Raw genomic sequence first — 22,097 nt, 5'->3', positions numbered from 1 at the left:
CAATTTGCATTGTGGTGATTAACCAAGGAACACACTTTCTCAGGTGTTTTACTTCACATTCAATAAGTAATAAAGGCTAAAAGCTACTTGATATTATTCAGTTTAAGGCCCCGATTACACAGAAAGCATTTCAGCAGCTGGAAACGGCTTGTTGTCATTGTTTTTAGTTATTTTTGTGTTGCTACATGTCTCGCATTTCTGCACTCTAAGCACCTGGCATTTTTGCCAGAGTGGTCTGAACCCCTTGAGTTTAAAAAACTTCAACTCAGAGCAGACAAGCACCCGCAATTATCCCTTTTTCATCATCTTTTTTCTCATTGTCCAATTGGATGATGTGAGAGGCGGGCCTTCTGTGGTTTTCATGACACCAAGTTTATAGTTGGTAAACAATGGAGGAGAAACTGGTGGTAGCGGTTGCTTGATACCCTGAGCTATAAAACTGCCCGAGTCATCCTAAAATATGCCTGGAAACCGCCACCATAGAGGAGATGCTCCGGTGGTACTCCCCATTATCCACCCTCTTTTTTAGGGTCTCATGTAACCACACAGATCTCTGTTTCCCTGTGCCTAACAAGCTATTTGCTGACAGCCTCTCACCTTCAACCAGAGCTAGAGCAAGTACCTGCTGCCTGACCATTTTAGTAACTAGCTACTACTTACTGTGAAATTTAACAAAAAAGGATTGTTCACACAGGAAGGTAAGGATGTGATGGGGTGGTTGCCTGGCAACAGTAAAAAGACGCAGCAAGCGGGTTGCATTTGACAACCTGCTAAACACTTCATGTGTGAACGGGGCCTAAGTCCTTGTCATTGGTATTACAGTTGTGTGCAGCAAGGATCTATCAACAACAGTTCTATTTGCTGCAGCAATTTTCCTCAGTGGGTTTAAGATCAACCCCCTCAGTCTCTGCCTATGCCAGATGTTGAACTGATACCAATTACCCTCATTCAGTGTCTCCTGCCTGTGATCAAACAGAGCGGAGATCCCCAAGGCAGCGTTCAGTTAAGTGTGGTTGTCCAAATTCCCTTTTTATTGTACACAATGGAGACTCCGTCAAGGTTAATAATGATAATAATAAAAAACTATTTTAACAGTCCAGATTTTGAAAATATTTCCATTGTGTAACAACATGCTGTGTGCTGCAGGTCTGGAGTTGGAAATGATTTCATTTGTACCTGGGTGAATGAGTCACAGATGCACTGTAGGTGAGACACAAACCTTCCATCTAGTTTTACTGTGTGCCACATTTTGTCTTAGTGTTAGCCCTTAAGTTATACCATCTGAAACAGTGAGATTTTTGTTTTTAAAGAAATAGTTAAACATTTTGGAAAATATGCTTATTTGATTTTTGTCTGAGTGGAGATGAGATATTTAACATCATTTTTATGTCTGTGCATTAAATATGAAGCTGGTGTCAGGATATGTTTAGCTAGCCTCTCTGCCCATACCTCTGATTTGGTCATCGGCATCAGACACTGACGAGAAAAGCCTGTCCTTTCACATTGGCATGATATGCTGCCATTTGTTGTCATTGTTTAACAGTGCACGGCAGCATCAGGGGGAGACGCAGTGTGACAAGAATTAAGGTGACAAAAGTCTGAGTATGGCAGATAGAAGGGGTGGTGGATCGGCCCAACAACCACCGACCTTTACCTGGTAGGCTGGTGTTCGCTTCCCATAAGATAATAAAGCCAAACCCTGTTCTTTTTTCCTAAACCCAACCACATGTAGCTATGTTGGCTAAATATAACCATATGTGTTTATTGAAAGAAAAAAAAGGCCATTTTGCAGTGTTGTACCAATGTATTGCATTTACAGAGCCTGCATGCAAACTGTACATTTCCTGTGAAAACTGGAGAATATTTAAAAAAAACAAACAATGCATATAACAGACTGAAGTTGACGCCGCATCCTAGAACATCAAAAACCAGCACACCCAGGGTACTTTGCATGTCATATTTATACGTGGAAAGACCACGACCACACGTTAATATGTGATGAGGTTGGAGTGAGACTGTGTTGGAAAAGGAAAAAGAGAGTCACAGGCCTGAAGGGTGGAGTTATATAATCTTGGGGGGAATGGTCTAGTCAGGAGTGACAGTTTGTAGTACATTTGCATGATTCTTTTTTATGTATTCCATAGACCTGGAAGTGTTGCTGTTGCATATTTTTTTCTCTTCACAATGATTTGTAAATATGTGAAGCAAAAGAATCTGCTTTGGATTAAACTCACTGTGCACAACAGCCACAATCATAAATCATACAAAACGTGTCCCTATAATTTAATACCACCATGATTTAAAAGACATCACTGACAATAGGCAAAATGGTATCTGTGTTTGTATTTGGCAGGCTGAAGCCTCCATATAAAGTGATTGCTCCCCCTGCAGTCAGCCACTTGCTCTTTGAACAATATTCTCTCATGTTTTCGCCATTCCGCGAACACACACACACACACACACACACACACACACACACACACACAAACAACGTTTCTCTGCAGGATGGCTCCAAATGTGGCCTTTTTTACTGCTCAGTGATTCAAAACATTGCTGGATCTTAGATGATAATCGTCACTGAAACAAGGCTTTATTGTGCTGATTGAAACCAAGCTCCTGTAAGGCCTGAGGGGCCGCTGGTCCTTGTTTGGTTTAGATGCCTCACAGAAACAAAGAAACACCTCACACTGAGTAGATGAAATGCATGTGAAATGATTTGGTTGTCATTATGAATCTATAAATCTTGTGAATAAAAACCTTCAGTACTGCTGTTTCAGATTTTGCAGATGTTGTGCAGACTCCTTGAATGAACTCAGACAAGCCTTGCTTCATTTTAAACTGTTGAGCTATAAATACAACCAAAGTGAGAATAAACCACTGACGATTTGCACCATGAAGTACTGAAGAATTATTGGAATAATGCAGAGCAAAGTCAACTAATGTTTCATTCTTGATTTAATTTAATGTTTTTTGACTGTTAAGTTATGAAATGCTGCACTAAGGTAAACCAGTAAGAGGTAACTTATTGAGGGATTTCTTAAATGTGGTTTAAAAAGCTGATTTAATATTATATCCAAGCTGAAACTTCTCACTTTTAACAACAATTCTGTGTTTTCCTGTTATTATGTATATCTTTATACAGTATGAAGATATCCAATAGAAGTAGGCAAGCTAGCAAGGCTAACAAAAAGTGGTGTCTGATGTCTCCCTATTGGTGTGGTGGCTGCAGTTTAAACAGCAGGTCACATGATGCACCAGAGCTAGGTAGTAATAATTTCCCCCAATACTGTATACTGATGATAAAAACAACTTTAATCATACTCTTAAATAAACTTAACAAATTGACATTAAAACACTAAAACTGTTGCTTCTAGTATTACAGTGTAGGTAGACATGTGGTTTGTCCAAGTGGTGTTGCCATACCTTAGCAGAAGCTGTTGCTCGACTGCTAAGAGTAGGTACAATCAATGTCAAACCCTGTAATATGTTTTTCAAACACTCCTCTACATCCTTAATGAAACTTCCCAAATGACCAAAACCCATGTGAACACTAGAAATAAATGAGAACACAATAGATACTCAATCATCCATAGCATTTCACTGTGTAATCCAAACATTGTTGTCAGTCTCAGCTGTTGGTTTGTAAATTCCGGCTGTAATGAAAGCCAGATGCTCATTTCTTCTTGCAGCTTTTCGACCAAACCTTCCCACAGGTCTGATCCCTCTGCTTGTATACCAGGAGGCATTGATGTCTACATCTGGACACCACAGATAATGGAGGGACATGGAATGAAGAGACAAACAGATTCCATTACATAAAAGTCTCAAAAACTGTCTTTATTATACCAGCCAACTATGGTAGTTCCAACTCAAACCAAAAAACTAACTTAACCCCAAAAACGTGATATAATAATACTCTATCCTTTGTAAGTACTATTAATAGTTAAAATTGCTATAATATTTGGCCCACTACTATTGTGGTGACGAAAAGCATACTAAGAATATGGGAAGAGGAGGAGTTAGGGGATCCCTCACCTCTGGTAATAAGTGAACCTGCTTGATGAGATCCACTCAGGGCTTGACTCAGCAGCAGCAAGACAGCACACAGTACCGCACACACCCTCATTGCAGCTCGACCTGGAGTGAAAAAACAAACATAAAATCAGTCACTTCTAAACCCAGAACACAGTGTTAAATATCAGTGTGGCGCTCATAATGAGGACCATCAGAGGTGATAAATGTAGGAAATATAATTACTGGATTGATCTGTGATCTCCACTGATAAAGTATATTATAAGAAAGCCTTACTTTTTCATCAGTTTCATTGAATTACCATCACAGACATCATCGTGTCAACAGTAGCAAATTACTGGAACATTTAAAGTAGCTTGTCATGTGCATTGTATCTACTTTGGATTGTTTTTCATGCACTCATTTTTAAGGAAGTTTTCCCTCTTAATCTCAGCAGACTGTTTGAATTGACTTTCTGGCTCCTCACAGGCATCTCTTCTGATACTAACAATATTTGATCTGATTTTGCATCTCACAGGAAAATTGAACAAATTTGAAGACTTACTGTTTGGAAGATTCCTTGTCGGATAGTTTGCTGAGCCAAACTTCACTGGCTGCCTGATGTAAAAACCACGGGAGCTGAATAGGTACAGGAATGAAGACTGAACCAGAGAAATCCTTCCCTTCTTCTAGGTGTGACAGGACAGCCTATTGTAAAACCCACTGACTGGACACAAGCAATTACTGTGGTGAGACTAAAAGACGAAAGACTGCGTTATAAGGTGGTTCCTCTGAGGTTCTGGTGTCATAATCTATCAGCTGTTCCATCATATCTTTATTCCAGCAGGAGGGGCAGCAATGTGTTGATATGCTGACGTCACCCACTCCTGAAGAACAATATGTGATACACAGTATTCCCTTATGGAGCTGCCCACTCTGTGTAGCCTATGACTTGGCTTACACTGGAAAAGGGACATTTTTTTATAACAGTAATTTCTGTTCTTCATTTCCCATAGTCATCCCAGTCAAACACTACCTGTCTGATAGAAATGCGCGGATGGCGTTTGAGCGCACCCAAATCCTCGTGCACTCATCAATCATCCACCCGCCACCCACCCGACGTAATTATCTTCTAAAATTTACAGACCCGCACCCAACCCGCGCCAAACATTAAGTTACATTTAAATTATGTCCAGCCGTTCGTGCTCATTCGCTTTTCAAAAAGGTGCATTTTCTTGACTTAACTTTTTGTCTGCCCAAAGATTTCAACCAGCAAAAAAATATTTTCATAGAGGCAAAAGTTTTCATAAACCTAAACTGTAGCTTATATCCTGGAACCAAACTCCTGGAGAGGGGCTGGACTCTCACCTGTTTTTGGAGATGCCAAGGATAAGAGGTGCCGGGTGGGTATGAGAGTACTTACAAACTCCTGGCTGAGCGTCACTGTGTTGGAGTTCTCCCTGGGTAACAAGATGGTCTCCTGCAACTGCAAATCCATGAGAAGAGGTCTTGCTTATGCGCCAAACAGCAGCTCAGAGCACCAGGCCTACTTGGAGTCTCTGGGTGGTGTCCTGGAAAGGGTACCGACTGAGGATACTATAGTTCTTCTGGGGGACGATAACGCTATGAGCAAACGATAGAGAAACCTGGAGAGTGATCACTAGGAGAAACAATCTGCCTGATCTGAACCCGAGTTGTATTTGATGATTGGACTTCTGTGCTAGTCATGGGTTAGCCATAATGAACACCATGTTTGAACAGAAGGTGCTTCATAGGTGTAATTGGTAACAGAACACCATGAGGCCCCTATTCATGAGGTCTTCAACTCCCATTTTTCATGCGTCCTCAGGGACATAGGGGACATGGAATAAGAGTGGGCCATGTTCAAAACCTCCATTGCTGAGGTGGCTGCTTAAGTTGTGCCTGTCATGGCAGCAACCTAACAACCTGCTAGTGGACACCTGAAGGAGGCCGTCAGGCTGAAGAAGGAGGCATTTTGGGTTTAGTTTGCTCAGAGCTCTCCTGACGCAGCAGATAAGTATCGATTGGCCAGAAGGGTGGCAACTTTACCAGTTGCCAAAGCCAAAACCTGGGTCTGGGAGGAGGTTGGAAGGGCTTTGGAGAAGGATTTTTGATTGGCCTCGAAGAAGTTCTGGCAAACTGAGCCATGCAATTATTGTATAAGAAGAGAGTAAGTGCCTCCAAGTCTGAGGCCATGGTTCTGCCCTGGAAAATGGTGGATTGCCCTGTCTTGGTTGGGAGAGAGTTCCTGCCCCTAGTATAGAGGTTTAAGTGTCTCTGGGTCTTGTTCATGAGTGGGGGTAAAATAGATTATGAGATGGACAGACGGTTTGGTGCAGCATCAACAGTGATGTGGGCATTGCACTATACTACCATGGCAAAGAGGGAGCTGAGCTGGAAGGAAAAGCTCTCAAATTACAGGTCCATCTATGTTCCAACCCCCTTACCGATGGCCATGAGCTTTGGGTAGTGACTGAAAGAATGAGATTGTGAATACAAGCGGTGGACATGGGGTTCCTCTGTAGGGTGGCTGGGCTCAGCCTTAGTGATAGGGTAAGAAGCTTGGACATCCAGAGGGAGATCGGAGTAGAGCTGCTGCTTTTTCATGTTGAAAGGGGCCAGTTGAGGTGGTTTGGGCAGCATATCAGGATGCCTCCTGTTGGGGGTTTGCCAGGCATATCCAACTGGTAGGAGGCCCTGTAGTCAACCCAGAAAACGCCGACTCTTCAGACCTGGCCCCAGAAGAGTAGGTGAGAATGGATGATTGATAGATATTTTGTGAGTCAGTTCATGTTATGGATATGAAAATGTTGTGCATGTCAATTTTAACATTTCTGTATTATAAATTAGCCTCTCTGGAATGTCCATTTCTTAAAATAATCTTGTTATGTTAAGCACCTTGAAAGCATCTGTCGAGTGCCCACTGGTGCGATCCTATACAAGGATCAAACAGGGATGTTCAGTCATGTAAAGGCATGACAACCAACAACTAAAATTAAAAATACATATAAATAAGAAGAAGACTCTGTACTGATCCCAGGCCAAGGAACCCCAACAGGCACGAATGAATGCTATTGGAAGCTGCCAAAACTTTGTCAGCAACAAAAGCATGATTTGAAAGAGATATCTCAGTTCTGCTGCAGGAAGAGGCAACAATGGCAAACAAATGCATGAAAGAACTGTGGTAGAAAATGCTGTTTGATGTTAAATTTGTGATCACAAGGTCATAACTACATTAGTTGTTAAAAAGAAAAAAAATGCCAGTGTCAGTTAAGTTTGTAAATAATTTAATTATACTAACGAGACAAACGATGTAACTGCATAATTAGAATTACACATATAATGAAAGTGAGGCTTTAACTGACATCTACAGATGGGTGACTAATCCCAGGAAATCCTGTGACTGCAAAGGCCATACGATTTATATCACTGTCATTTAGTGACTCTTTGTAACCTGCATGGAAGCTCCTGCATTTATGTGTTTCTCTGCTCTTCATTAATTTAGGTTTTTTCTTTAGTTTGTCATCCGTTTGTATGTGCAAACAGCTAATGGAAATCATTAAACCATCTTCAAATCAAAAATATGGCTATTCCTTTATCATTGACAACATAAACATTTATAAATGTGTAATGTGCACCAGTAACTTTCAAATAGTTCCTATTTAAATCAGTGGTGACAATAATAAAAAAAAAATATTTAAGCTTTTATGACATAAATATGAGAGAGAAGAAAAGATTACACAATTCAAAGTTGAACATAAATGCCATTTTGATATTGTGCTATAGTATTCGCAAGGAATGTGCATTGATGTCTATATTTATTTGATTCATATACATCACTATAACTTTAACTAGCCATTATGAAACTTGCTGTACTAACTATGATATCATTCAAATGATGCAGATAATTTAGCCTCACAACTATTTCTGAAGATATTAACAAAACATCACAAAATGTTTAAAATAAGAAAAGAAAAAGAAATGTAAAAGTATTTCAAACAGATTTGTAGTTTCTTATTGCACTGTATTCCGAATGGCTACAAATAGCATAATTCAACATGTTGCTTTAATCTGGAAACAATTTCATTTAGTTTTATGTTTTCATTTGTACTATGTGAATATTAGAATAAATACCTATGGACTTCAGATTACAACTGCAAATGCATATGCGTTTGCACATTAAAGGGAGAGTTCAGATTTTTTGAAGTGGTCTTGTATGGGGTACTTATCCATAGTCAGTATATTTTCAGTTAGCATATGCCCAGTTTGGAGAAGCAGACTGGAGTCCAACATGGAGGCTATGCAATGTACTGCTGTGGATGGGGGTCACCTTAACATCACCTTAAAAAAAGTCCCACCTCAAAAAATCATTATCCGTTTAGGTGTACGCTATATTGAGAATGTTTTTACTGCTTTACTTTTCTGTCAGACAGCCTGCTCTGATGGGGAAGCTGTCAACGGCTTCAGTTAAATACTTTCAAAGCCACCAGACTCTATCTAGAAAAACAGTATTTTTAGCTCGCTGAACTCGGGAGCTTCTGATCTACCACTGCCTGCATCAGTCAATTTGTCTTATTGTTTGACTTTGGCGAATCTGAACTAACCCCTCTAAACACCAAAGTCACACAATAGCACAAACTAGCTAACTGACTGAAACAGCAGTAGACCAGCAGCTCCTGTGTTCAGCAATGTTAAATGACTGTTTTGGCTGGCTTTGAAGACAGTGATATAATGGCCTCATATTCCCGTTACCGTCTGACATTAAAGTAGGGAAGATATTTTAAATATAGTGCACATTTAAACTGATATTGTTTTTATTAGGTGGGATTTTTTTAGGCGGCTAAAATATGTTTTGTTTCTGACTCCTCCACAGCAGTACATTGCTTAGCTTTCATGTCGGACTCCAGCCTGCTTCTCTAAACTGGGGGTGTCGACTGACATCTACTGTATGCAATATACTGTCAATAGATAAGTGACCTATACAACCCCACTTCAAAAAATCTGAACTTTCCCTTTAAGGTGAACGCATTAACTTGGATGTTAATGTATGCAAATCATAAGTGCAAACTAAGATTTATATCTAGCAAAGTTAGTGCATATCATGTATCACTCCAGCATATAATATCAATAGGGTATGGATCTATCCCAATAAAATAACACAGAAACATTTTAAATATAAATGTAAGCACTCCCATCCCAGCTGACAGTCTCTGAATCTCTTTCATTCCAATTGCAGTTTATGACAAACTGTAATAAATGTTGTCACCAGAAAAACTCGTCAGTCATATAATGCTCAGCCTCCTCCTCATGAGCCCTGCGTCATTACTGGTTTCTGCAAACAGACAGAGACAGACAGAAAAAGACAATGATTGGCTGTTTAATAATTAGGTAATCAGTGATGTCATGCTTTGATTGGGTTAATGATTTTCGTCAGCTGTGAAATCATTCATAGCAAGTGAGGCACAAACAAACACAACAGGAGCTAGAATAAGACTAGAACGTCTTTGTGAATCTGTTGATGACTTATAAGTCATTGTCTGAGATGTGACAGGTGTGAATGATTACTCAGGCTAAAGAAAACAAACTAACAGGAAATTGTCAACATATTTAAAGCACATTAAATCAACTCTATTCAGTATTTCTTCTTAAAATATATGTGTAGAGAGGATGATGAATACTAAACAGATAGTGATAATCAAAGAAAAATGAAAGATCTCATTTAACAGAGAACTACTGTAAAGCTGTAGCTTTGCTCTCCATTGCTGAAGACTGGACCACAGCTTAGCACCAAGACAACAATGTTCTTGTTGCATTTGGCCAATAAAAGTTTAAGAATTGCAAAAAGTGCTTCAGTTAGAGTTGAGAGGATTTCTTTTTTAACACGATACACCTGAGACATATATTGCATGGCTGTCTTTCAAATCTATATCATTAACCGTAAATACTTTTCATAAATCTTGGCAGTCAAATCAGTGACGCCCATACAGACTGTGGGATGCAAGCACATGTGTTTTAAATTCTCATAAGCTAAAAGCACGTACACAGGCTATTTAAGGTAACAGTAAACAGCCATATAGTTTTCATATTCTTAATATGACAGCAATATACTATTGTTTTTTTCCTCAATCTAATTTAACATGTCATTTTTTCTTCATTCTTTTGGCAGGATTCATGCACTGCTTTATTTGAAGTCAGGCAAAACAAAACACTCAAGCTTGTTCACATGTTAATTATTTAAGAGCTTGTGTAAAAGTAAAAACATACATTTTCAATAATGCAAGAATTGCACAGAATTAGTATATTCAACTGAAACAGAAGAAGCAAAAAGAAAATAAAAGACAATTCTCTAAAACCTCTACAAAGCTTGATTGGAAATGAATAATCAGGCGATCCACAGATAGAAGATGGCAAAGCCCAGTGTAACCAGTAAATGAAGAGTTCGTTTCCAACAAAAGAACCATTTTTAAAAATAATTTTGAAGGAATGGTGTGACATTTTGGGAAATGCATTTATCTGCTTTCTTGCCAAGAGATAAGAAGAGAAAGCTACAACTAGCAGCCAATTAGCTTAGCTTAAAGACTCGAAACAGCTAGCCTGGCTAAATCCGAAGGTAACAAAACGTGTTATCAGCAACTCTAAAGCTCACTTTCTTACTGGTTGTAACCACAGTATGAAAATAGGTAGTGGCGTAAAGGGGGGTTATTTGCTGAACTATGTCTTGGCTGCGGGCAATAATTTCTTGGACTTCTTAAAGGCCCAGACTCACCAAACCAACATCAAAGAACCAGTGGAGATAAAGGCTAACTGTTGCGTAGTCTCATGTTGCCTATGTCTCTGCCAAAACGTTGCATTTAAACACACTACAAAGACTACAGCCAATGGCCAACTCACACGTACGTTCTGCTGCTAGGTGAGAGGAAATAACTCTCCATAGCAGCAGGCAGGGGTAGTCTGTGGTCGTCATTAGGGCTGGGTGGTATGACAAAATTTTCATATCACGGTTTTAAGAAAAACTCATATCGGTTTCACGGTATTTCACGGGTATTTTGCTCAGGTTCGGCCAACTTGACATGCTGCTGTGCTGTGCTATGGCCTATTCAAGTGCCGGAATTTGTTATTTACCTGACAACGCCTGAACGCAACACACGCTCCGCTCCATTCATTTGGGCTCCACTGACTGCGTATGGAAGCGACACGTAGAGAAGTCGAGCCGTGAGGCTGCATGTAGGCTGCATGAAATGTTAAAGCATTTTCCACCAAGTTATTACATATATTTGAGTTATCTACAAGTTTACTGTACTGTTTGTCATCTACTCGCTTTCAAATGTCCGCCACGGACATTTACACAATGTCACGGATAAACATGGGTAAATGCATGAAAAAAAATCATCACATATCACCTCTGATAATGGTTTATTAATTTAAAAACACATTGTGCTCATTTAGCACACTATTTCATGTAGTTTTTATCTGCTGGAGGGTCGCGTAGGGGAGCGTAGCGCGACAAAAATAGAAGAGCCGCGTAAAATAGAGAGTTGTCGCGCGACAGACGGGGGTTGTCGTGCTCTAGTGTGCTCACCTGTGTGTGTGCGTTTTGTCTGTGTGTGTGTGTGTGTGTGTGTGTGGGTGTGTGCGCATCGGGGTGAAACTCCGCCGTGCACGATACAGAGAGCAGAGGAGAATTGTAAACGGCGGTGCACTGCTGCTAGTTGCATATGGGGGAAACACTGCTCTTCTTGGTATGAGTTCTTCTGGGTCATCGTGTACAGTTGCTTTGCTTTCAGGACTCTCTCCAGCAGCCATTCTCGCCTCTAAACTTTTCTATGCTCTCACTCTCACCCGCTCAAGCGTGCCTGTGGTGTGCAGCGGTGAAATGGGTCCCCGCTGAAACACTTTTCCGCCGCGCACGTTCCGGATGTTGTTTGGGCTATTCACCGGTATTGCGGTATATGAAAAATTCATATCATTGGGAAAATAAATACCGGTTTTCAGTACAAATCTGTATACCGCCCAGCCGTAGTCGTCATTTAAAAAGGGAAACAGAAAGCATGACAGGACGGCCTCAAGATGCTAGTTTGATAGTTAACACATTAACAACACAACCCAGTGTTCAAAGAACAAAGGATATTCACCATGCCTGTGGACAACAACATAAACAATTCCAAACCGCTTATGCAAAAGAGCTTAACGGCTAAAAAACAATGTTACCTAATATAACAACTTCGACTTTAGCCATTTCTTTGCTTTACGCTAAACTGCCAATTAGACTTTCTGTCACTGTCGGTGTCCGAAGACTCCACTGCTGTTTCAACATGCTGAATTGCTGCTGCAGGACACATCACAAAAACTCGGGAGATTGACCTAACCATGGTGTGTCAGGGCCATCATGTGTTAATTAGTGAGTTTGTAAGCAGATTTTTGTACCTTTGGAAAGAATCAGGCCAGCTTTTTCCCCGTCTCCAGTATTTATGCAAAGCTAAGCTAATCGCCTTCTGGCTCTAGCTCACTACTTAACTTGCAAACATGAGATTGTTATTGATCTTCTCATTTAACTCTCAGCAAGAAAGTGCATAAATGTATTTCCTAAAATGTATAACTTCTATACATATAATATTTTTAAGACAGACCATCCCAACTGTTTTTTTGTTTGTTGCTATAAACACTTTTGACAGTGTAGATGATTTTTTTTTCACAAATGGAAAGCTATATAATATTGGAACTGAACTCTTCACCGCACCCAGCACCGTAGAGTGGGGTCATACCGCACAGGTAGCCCTGGTCTTGGGCTTGGCCACTGGGTTCCTCTGAGTCAGGGAGCCCCTGTAGAGGGAGTTCCTCACAAACCTGTCCACCTGGCCTGCAAACATACAGCAACTACATTGGACATCTACTGGCTCTCTTTTTTAAACTTAATACAGTTATAAAGTCAGATTCCAGTTTCCTTTGTAATTTTCTTATGAACCTAAAATTGTAAAATTACAATTAATTTGACCAACAATAACATTATTGGAAAAGTATCACTAGGAAAGTGAATAAGAAGCATTCAGTCTTTTCAGAAAAACTGCTGGTCAGGAGTCAGTGAGCAAAGATCAGAAATAGCATTGAAATTGCCCCCCCTAGGCAATCACATAATGTAAGGTAAACAAATTATACCTCCAAATGTTACACCATTCATACTACAATATCCCCGTGGCAATTCTGCATGTTGAGAATTTGATTATCTGACATACATCTGGGAGAATTAAAACTGCAGTACAATAGGACTCAGTGTTCACCAGCTCACAAAATAGATCATCATGTTCTGTGAGTTTAATAAGGTTAAGATGTTCTGAGTTGGGCGGAAGGCTCTGGGGATCATGCTCAAGGGCAGCAGGGTCGGTTCTTACTTGTGGGAAAGTTGTGGGAAAGTCTTCTTGCTTGGATTGGGATCGCAGACTAGAAGACACCAAAGCAGGAAACAAACAAAGAAGGAAAAAAGTAAGAATGTGAGAAATATATGGCCTATCAGCCTTTTTGGCACCTTAGAAGGAACAAATATTTATCAGAGACAGACCTGCTTAAGAGATAGAAATCATCTTATTGGTTGATCTGAATCTGAGAGGGCAGAGCCACAGGACTCAGAGTCAAATCCAAGACCACCATGTCAAATCATTCGGCTTGTTTGAGATCTGTGCAGTTCTGATCACTGTTTTGTTGAGTACATTACATAATGGTTAGTGATTTTGTCTGACTTGCTCTGGAGGCTCAACTGTGTGAGACATCGGAATCTTGCAGGACGATGCACACAATTTTGCAAGCACGGCGAGAGTGAGATGCTTGATGGAAAACGACTTGCCAATAGATGGAACTAAGTGCTCTTGTTGAGTGTTTACCCCATGCTATTGATATGTTATGTTACCATTTACAATTAAAGGACAACAATGATCATTTTTTCATTAATATTCCACAAGAACATCAGCGCCAACAAATGTATTTTATGAGTACACTGTAAGCAATTGCTGTTAAATTGCTTCTTTTAGAAAAATACATGGAAATGATTTGCCATCAACTCCTGAAGGGAATTCATGAACTATCATTTGGAAAGCAGTTTTTCCAGAGGAGGACACACAATTTGGAGGACATGTGCTACACATCAACAAGTCCTACTTCATCAACATCAATCGGGTCTGTATCTACAAAGTAGACGATAATTAAAGTCTTATTTTCTTTGCCAGCATCTTGTTCATATTGCCAAGAATGTTTGATATCATGCACAACACGCTGTCTAGCTAGTTTTAACATGATAGTTACCAGTAAGATGGAGATTTGAACAGCTCAGTTAGGCTATATTTATGGGCATTTTTTGTTGATTTATTTTGGTTACGTTAAAATAATGGTTTGCATGTGAGGAACGATATTCTCATTAATATATAATGATATATTACTATTGGATTTTTTTTTACTTCCTAATACTGACATCAGCCTAAAAAAATCAAGTATCAATGAGGTTCTAATCTCAGGTTTGGTCATGTTTGGTAAGGGTTGGGGGAAGTCTCTGACTTTGCTCCTCAAAATCTCACGGGCTCATTTCTCTAGGTTGTCCAACAGGACGGCAGTGGTATTCATGTTTAAATAAATGCATATAATTTTGATCTCTTCTAAGTCTTTATTGTTTGTTACGCATAGTATTCATAGAAATGCATAGTTTAAGCAGATGTCTGTAGCCCACAGAATCATTAAGTTCTAATGTTAACTGTGTTGAAGACTGATAGTTTAGATACTCTTTAAACTGCCAAATTATCTGTCTACAGTATACTGTTAGGATGTAAAGCAACACCCTAAACTGAATGTCACTGTAAATCCAAATAATCACAGAAATATGCTGCATTTATTTTTATGGTAATAGACTGTGAAAACGTTAAACAGTATGGATACAGTAAAATTATGGTATATTGCTGGCTTCTGTTCTGCCAGCTCGTTACTGTTATTTTAGTTAAAAATATTTACAGTGTAAATTTCTGACATTAAAGGAATACTTCACCTGCAAAATGACTATTTGTATGAAAATTACTCACTGTGTGTTACCTTGAATTCATGATGAAAATTTTGTTTTTCTTGCATGCCTCCATGGCGAATGAAGAACCCCAAAAAGGTGAACAGTCTTCATGAACTGAGGTAAATGGGGTCCGCATTTAACAGCAGCAAAACTATAAATAAACACATGCATTTTCACTAAAATCTTAAGGACACAATTTACTTCACTTCACAAAAATGTTTTGTGTTGGGTTTTCTGTTCCGTTAATTTTGACAGCTATTTTAGATTTAGTTTAAGTCTTAGTCTTGAGACAAAAATGCTCATTAGTTTTAGTCACATTTTAGTCATTTTTATCCTTCATTGTTTGAGTTCAGTTTTAGTTGACAAAAATTCAAAACATTGTAGTCGACAAAAATTCATGACATTTTAGTCAACTTTTAGTTGTTTTGTTTTTTTTAATCCTTAAACTAATCCAGTTAGGCTAACTCATGTATCAGAAATTACAATCAAGGTGACAGGTTGTATAAAAATTTCATTAAGATACTTTTTTTCTACAACTACAAATAATTTTTGCACACTTACAAACTGTCATTTCTCCAGCAGTGTTTGACAGGTTTAAGGGGTGGTTTACGAGCACACACTTACTGATCATCATTTGAAAAGCTCAACATGTCTCTATCTATGGTCTCAAAAACTTTGAAACCACAAATAACTAATCTAAGACAACTAGGATTTGTATCCAGGTTCATTGTAAACTCTTTGATCTCACTGTTAAGAGGCAGAGAAATAACTTTATTAAAGCCTGAATTCTTTCTTGATCTGCAACATGTTAGTCTGGAGGTGTAATCTCATGTCTCACAGAGTTGGTGATTAACACTAAACCTTTAACCTTTAACTCTGTCAAAGAAAACTGAGTTCAGACTGTTTACTTACAGCATAGCTACACTTAGAGATAACTGAGCCTCCTTCCTGCCTGTCAACCAGCATCAAACCATAAACCTTCCCGAGACAGTCTGGGATTGGGTTCAGTCTTGCAAGGATCAACAGATGTGAAGCCCGGTGGTCAGTAGCTGCTTGCTCTGCGGCCGTTTAGCAGCTAACAAGTGCAGCTGCTAACACCACTGCTGCAACTAACAAACTCACCAAATTCATTCAGCAGCTCCACCATCCACAGTCAGACACACACAGCTGATTATTTACTGCAGCTCACAACTCGCACCAACGGCTGCTGCAGTGTGAGTGTTTTTGACTGCTACTGAAACATGTTGGCACAAAGTATTTACTTGAGTTTAACAGCCTGTTGCTCATGCGGCATTTGAAGATAATTACAAGCATGGCCGCTCTCGACTTTCACTGTCCAATAGTTCACCACTACCACTTTTTTGTCACATCTTGTCTCATCAATGACAATGAAACATAGATCTCGTCTTAGTTTTTATTATCAAGATCTGTTTTTAGCTCATCATCATCTTGTCTTCGTCATGGAAAAATGATTGTTGACAAAAAGATTTTGTCATAGTTTTCATCAACAAAATTAACACTGCCGTTCACCATGGAGGGATTCGACAAAAACCAAGTTCTCCTCACAAACTCAAGTGTTGAGTAATTGATATAAAATTGGTCATTTTGCAGGTGAAGTTTTTTAAAAAAAAATAATTAAACTCATTTGTGCATCCTCAATAAATGCAAAACTGGTCAAAACCGCTGACTGAAATTGTTTTGAAAAGTAACAAGCAGTTATGCCTTTTACATGTAGTTCATCCCTCCTTTATTGATTTGTTTTAAAATAAAGAGACACTAATTTGTCGTGTTTTGATGTCAGTGCTGCTGCTGTTTGTTTTCCTTATTTTTATTTAAATATTCTCTGACTTATTAGGAAAAAAATAACATATCACATAACACATATGTTTGAATTTATACCAAAGTACTGATAATCACAGTCACAGTCGGTGTTCAACATGTCTATCTCCATTCAATTATAGAGGGATTTCTATTGCATCAACTTTTTCAGCAATAAAGAACGTTTAAATGCTACATTTGCAACTGGAAATCGAGTCAAGACAACTCTGAGCTGTTGGACTTCAGGCACACTTTTGGATATTTCCCTCAATTGTATTCCGCTACGCTCACCCACTTTTCAAGACAAGCCACAATTTATCTCACAGTAATCCAGTAGGATTAAATCTGCCGCTCTGTGTCCAAAAAGAAATCCAGTATGCACTTGTTTGATTTAATACAAAGTGAAAAGTATTTTATGCATGCAAACATTCTCATATAATGATTTTAACCAGCTCTGACTCTGAAACGCTGGCTACAACTCAAATAAAATAAACGTCTTTACCCTTCTTTTATCCACTGGCATGCCGGCAGCATTCAGGGCAGCAATCCTGTTCTCTATGTAAGAGACCTTGGGGTAAAAAGAGAAATGTTGACTGTGCAACCTTTTGGCTCTTTAAAACAAATTTAATATGCCAGCTAAGCTTAACTCAGCTTTTGTTTTTTTTTCTTACCTCACTCTGGGCGTTCTGGACGTTGGCAGCTGCCTGGGCTACCTGGTCCTCCAGCTCAACCAGTAAGGCTGTTGAGCCTTTAAAGCTTGCCTTTGATCCCTCCTCTAGAGGGTGCAACTTCCTTTCCAGGCTCTCTGTTGACTGGTTTGTTTACAACACAAATGTCGAGAAATGAAACAAACAAACAAACAAACAAGCAAAAAGTGAGTTTGTTTTTCACATAAAAAATTGATATGGCACTTTTTGTTGGGGAGATGGAGCTTTGTATGCCGTTATTAAAGAATAGACAGTAGAAAGTTGATAGGAAATCAAGGGGAGAAGGAGTTGAGGAACGACATGCAACAATGTTTCTCTGAGGACTCCACAGATGGGTATGTTCAGGGTCAGTGCTTTAAACACTAGGCCACCAGTGAAGTGCGTCAAGTCTCAAGTTATGAATACCAAGTCAAAGTCAAGCCGAATCTTTCATCAGTGTTAGTCAAGCAAGTCTCAAGTTTGCGACTCAAGTTGGACTAGAGTCAAGTCATGTGACTCGAGTCCCCCACCTCGGCTTATTAGCCACTTAGCACAATCATTACTATATTAATTAAGGTTCATTAGTACGGTTTGTATTTCTCTGTAATGTAGCGCAGTAGGGCATTAACAGAAAAGTCGATTTGTCGACGTGTCAACGTCAGTGGCACAAGTCGACACCCCCCGGGAGGAGTCTACAAGTCGTGTGTTTTCGCTCTCTCTGTGCGCTTGTGTACGGAATGCAATTGCTGCCTCTGATTGGCTTACGCTGATACTTTATCCTTGACTACTCGGGCGTACTATAAGCGGAGCGGACTCTGCGAGGAATGTCCGCAGTCATTCAGGCTTTCATAGTCGAGCGCACTGCCGCGTTGTAGTTTCCTGTAAAAATGTCCATGAAAAATCCCCGCGATGTGAAAAATACATGCCGAGCAGTCACTGGTGTGCGGAGCGGAGTCCGCGCGGTCAAAATCTGAGCTTTGCGCGCACAGGGCTTGTGGACATCCGCTTTGAGTCCGCGTGGACCTCCGCAGAGTCCGTTCCACGTATGTTCCGCCCGAGTATGTTCGGGCCTTGACAGACACACATCACATGTGTGGAGATACTTCACTTTCCTCCGCCGTGTCAATGTGATGACGTCATCAAATGACTTGTCGTCTCGACTTCGACTTTATTGACAGATAAGTCGACCTATCTTACCCTGCCCAAAATATATAATTTAATAATTAATTTAATATTGTGAACATGGGGGCTAATGGCCCTAAATGATGACTATTGGTCGACTAGGAAAATTCTTAGTCAGGGCAGCCCTAGAAAAAAGTTAAAAAAAAAAAAAAAAAGTTGATAAGTAACAAGAAATGTAAGTGCAAAAACATTGAAGGTATGTCTGAAGTCATTTACTGTCACTGTTACATAGTATTTATGATAGAGAAAGTGTATTGTTCAATTCTAAAAGGTCCTGATGGTTTTAGTTGCCTAAACTTCCCAAACCTCAACTACAGAGATGGTGGATTAGAAAAACCCTTGTGGTATTCTTTCTTTGTTCTTTTCTTTCTTTCCTCTCTCTTCATTTTAAACAGTTTGTGCCAACTACTAATGTGGTCCTGACCATACACTGTATATAAAAATGGACAACGTGTCTCCACTAACCCCTGCTGTACAGAAGCTAAAACATACTGGATAAGTTTGCTGCCATCTTGCCCTGGTGACCCTCATTCAGTGCCAGAGTCTATGCAGTAGCAATCTCTGCAGTGTCTAGTTTCCCACCCAAACACAGTGCCACTGAATGCAAGCCACCGACTGGCTAATACAGCTGTCAATCATGTTGTAAAATCTCTGTTTTATAGCATCAAATAACTAATTAAAACCAAACTCAACAGAAAAACGAACACTTGAACATACAGCAGGATGATAAAAAGTGACAGAAGTGACAGAAACCATCTTTGGGAAAAATCTGACATGTACTTTTGAGTTTTTAGTTTGGCCCATGTCCCCTCCACTAACAAGGAGAGCAGGCTTAATGATCTATATTGCAGCCAGCCACCAGGGGGCGATCAAGATGTTTCGGCCTGGGGTGTCGGTGGCTTAGTGGTAGAGCAGGTGACCCGTGTACAAGGCTGTTGCCGCAGCGGCCCGGGTTTGAGTCCAGCCTGTGGCCCTTTGATGCATGTCATCCCCTCTCTCTCGCCCCCTTTCACACTTAACTGTCCTGTCCATTAAAGGCAAAAAAATATCTAAAAAAAAAAAAAAAAAAGATGTTTCGGCCTCACTTTTGGGGAGCTGTCATGTTGTCCATGTTTATATGCAATCTATAGTCCTGACAATAGGGGTGTCAGATCAGGCCCCCAGTAACGCAGCTCAGCCTTACTTCAAATTTTTCCAGTGGCCACGTGCAGTATTGCAGCGAAACAATCCCTGCAACCCAGAAAGGCATTATGGACTACCATTATAAAAGAGACGTCTGTAAAACTGTTAACAGGACACTTCAAACTGCAAAGAAGGTTGATTATGATTTTTTCTATTATTAATTTTTGGTCCATGGAGGTTTTATGTTTGTAAAACTTTCCACAAGAAAAAAAAATAAAAAAATAAAAAATGTGTGATGTCATCACAATGTAAAGTCTTTCAGCTGAGCGGGAAATTGTGGGTGAGAAAAACACTAATGCACATTTTCAGTGGGCTGCATACTGTGACAATAAATCCTGAAACTAGATTTTTTTTTTTGGTGTCTGCACTAGGCAAGCAGTTCCATTGTACTGAATAGGTGCCATCTTGACATTCTGAATCTAGCTATTATTATAGATCTATGTGTCAGATGTGAAAATGCTCTATGGCTTGTTTTGGAAGGTGATGACAAACAACTTATTTTATTGTTTAGGTTGGAAGACTTGTTATGGGGCAGTTCTTTGATGAAAAGTCCAAAGCAAACCTTATGGAGAGATTGAATTTCCAAATCAGCCATATCATTCAAACCAGTGGTTCCCAACTGGTGGGTTGCAGTCCAAAACTGGGTCAGGGGTTCATTCTGTATGGACCACAAGTGACTCGGGATCGTGTCAAGTTTGTAAAAGACACACCTTTTTTTTTAAAGTACAGTGAATTTCTGGCACAGAGCTTTTATTTCAAAGTGCTGTTTCCTGCTGTAGAGTGAGTGACTAACGGTCAGCTACTTGACAGAGACGGTAAACTAGCTCAAGGACATGACCAAACGCAGGTGTGATTCTGAATAAATTAAACTGCGTGGACCTTGAACTATTGACTAATGAGAAATCTGGACCGCGCAGCTGAACCAGTTGGGAACCACTGATTTAAACACCATTAACCTCAGCAGCAGGACTTGAATTATTACAATGGAACAAAGTCTTTGTATTTATTGTATGAACCACAAGAGTCACTCTTCCATAAACAGCAAGACCTGTAGTGGCAAGTAGTCATTCATAGTTCACCATAGTCAGTGAAGCACAAAAAAGCTATCTGGCTTGATAATAAGCAGAACAGAAAGCAAGGGCTGCTGGGAGATCAGAGGTCATGCTGGAAGCAAGACTGTCACACTGCAAAAGAAAACATCGGCTTCACAAGTTTGGCCCTCAACAGGTTAGCTTCAGAGCAGTGGGATTTGCTTGTACATGCTAGTGTTATGTGAAACTTTAAATCCTTAAGAGAGGGCATACAGTTTGAACAGGCCTACAGTTCTGTAAAAAACACAATACCATTACTCACCTGAGTACTGTAGCTTTGTTATTTCAAGGGAGAGAAATACCAGTGAAAACAGTTCAGGCAGCTTAGCACATCAGCTAGGAATTATTTTTCAAGTCCATTCTGTGTTTTAGAAAATCTGGGAGTGATGGTTGCACAGGAAAAATAAATGCTAAGGCTGAGTGACTTGATTTATGACTACAGTATGTGCTTGCAGTGGATTCCAGCAGAGGTGGTATGGAATTTCTTGTACCAGGCTTTTTTTTTTAAAGAACAGAATGTGTAACGATCCAGATGTGCAGTACAGTACAGTATGAATATTTCTGATGAACTTTCTGGCATTAAATGCTTGTGTATGAATTTTACTTTCCTCTGCTCATGTTCTGCTCATTTAATTCTACCATAAATATCTCTACCTTCTGAGAGTCAGTCAGCCGAGGTTGCTCCTCCTCAAGTCTGCAGAGAACAATGCTTGTTCTGGATGAGGGCCTGGTAGGTATTTTGGTGGGCTTTGCATCTCCCTGTGGGCCTCTCCATGCTGGGATTTCTTGGGAGGAGTGTGGTCTGCTGGGCTCGTCCTCATCAGAGGTTAGGCCATGGTCACTGATGTTGTCTGTCATTTCGTGCAGCTTCTGTCTCAGTTGCTGCTCTTCTAAGTCCACTTCCTCCCACTGAGGAAGAGGAGAGGTGCTGTTTGGAGTCAGAGGAGCCTGACTGGTCTGTAAGAGCAAAACCGAGAATATGTGGCTGAGAAAAATCATCTATGCCTTCAGTGAACATTTTTATTTTGTGTCTTTATTTCATTTAAAACGCACTGGTTGAGTGACAGCTGT

The 22,097-nt window shown here is 39.9% G+C and overlaps 1 protein-coding gene across 5 annotated transcripts in view; it reads right to left on the bottom strand.

The window, feature by feature from the left end:
• Window positions 1-7,724: 7,724 nt before the first annotated feature.
• Window positions 7,725-22,097, bottom strand: part of mlphb (melanophilin b) — a 63,010-nt gene continuing 48,637 nt past the window's right edge. For 4 of the 5 annotated variants that reach the window (XM_033617446.2, XM_078174283.1, XM_078174281.1 and 1 more), the window contains 6 exons: window positions 21,681-21,983; window positions 17,557-17,697; window positions 17,388-17,453; window positions 13,419-13,467; window positions 12,795-12,889; window positions 7,725-9,364 (listed from right to left, as the gene is read on the bottom strand). In XM_033617446.2, the coding sequence (XP_033473337.2) occupies window positions 9,338-9,364; window positions 12,795-12,889; window positions 13,419-13,467; window positions 17,388-17,453; window positions 17,557-17,697; window positions 21,681-21,983 (681 nt within the window). In that variant the 3' untranslated portion in view covers window positions 7,725-9,337. The remainder of the gene's footprint in view (window positions 9,365-12,794; window positions 12,890-13,418; window positions 13,468-17,387; window positions 17,454-17,556; window positions 17,698-21,680; window positions 21,984-22,097) is intronic. The other variant, XM_078174282.1, reaches the window with a different exon arrangement.

Source organism: Epinephelus lanceolatus, chromosome 14, assembly GCF_041903045.1.
Source record: "Epinephelus lanceolatus isolate andai-2023 chromosome 14, ASM4190304v1, whole genome shotgun sequence".
NCBI lineage: Eukaryota > Metazoa > Chordata > Actinopteri > Perciformes > Serranidae > Epinephelus > Epinephelus lanceolatus.
This window is presented reverse-complemented; position numbering and strand designations above follow the sequence as displayed.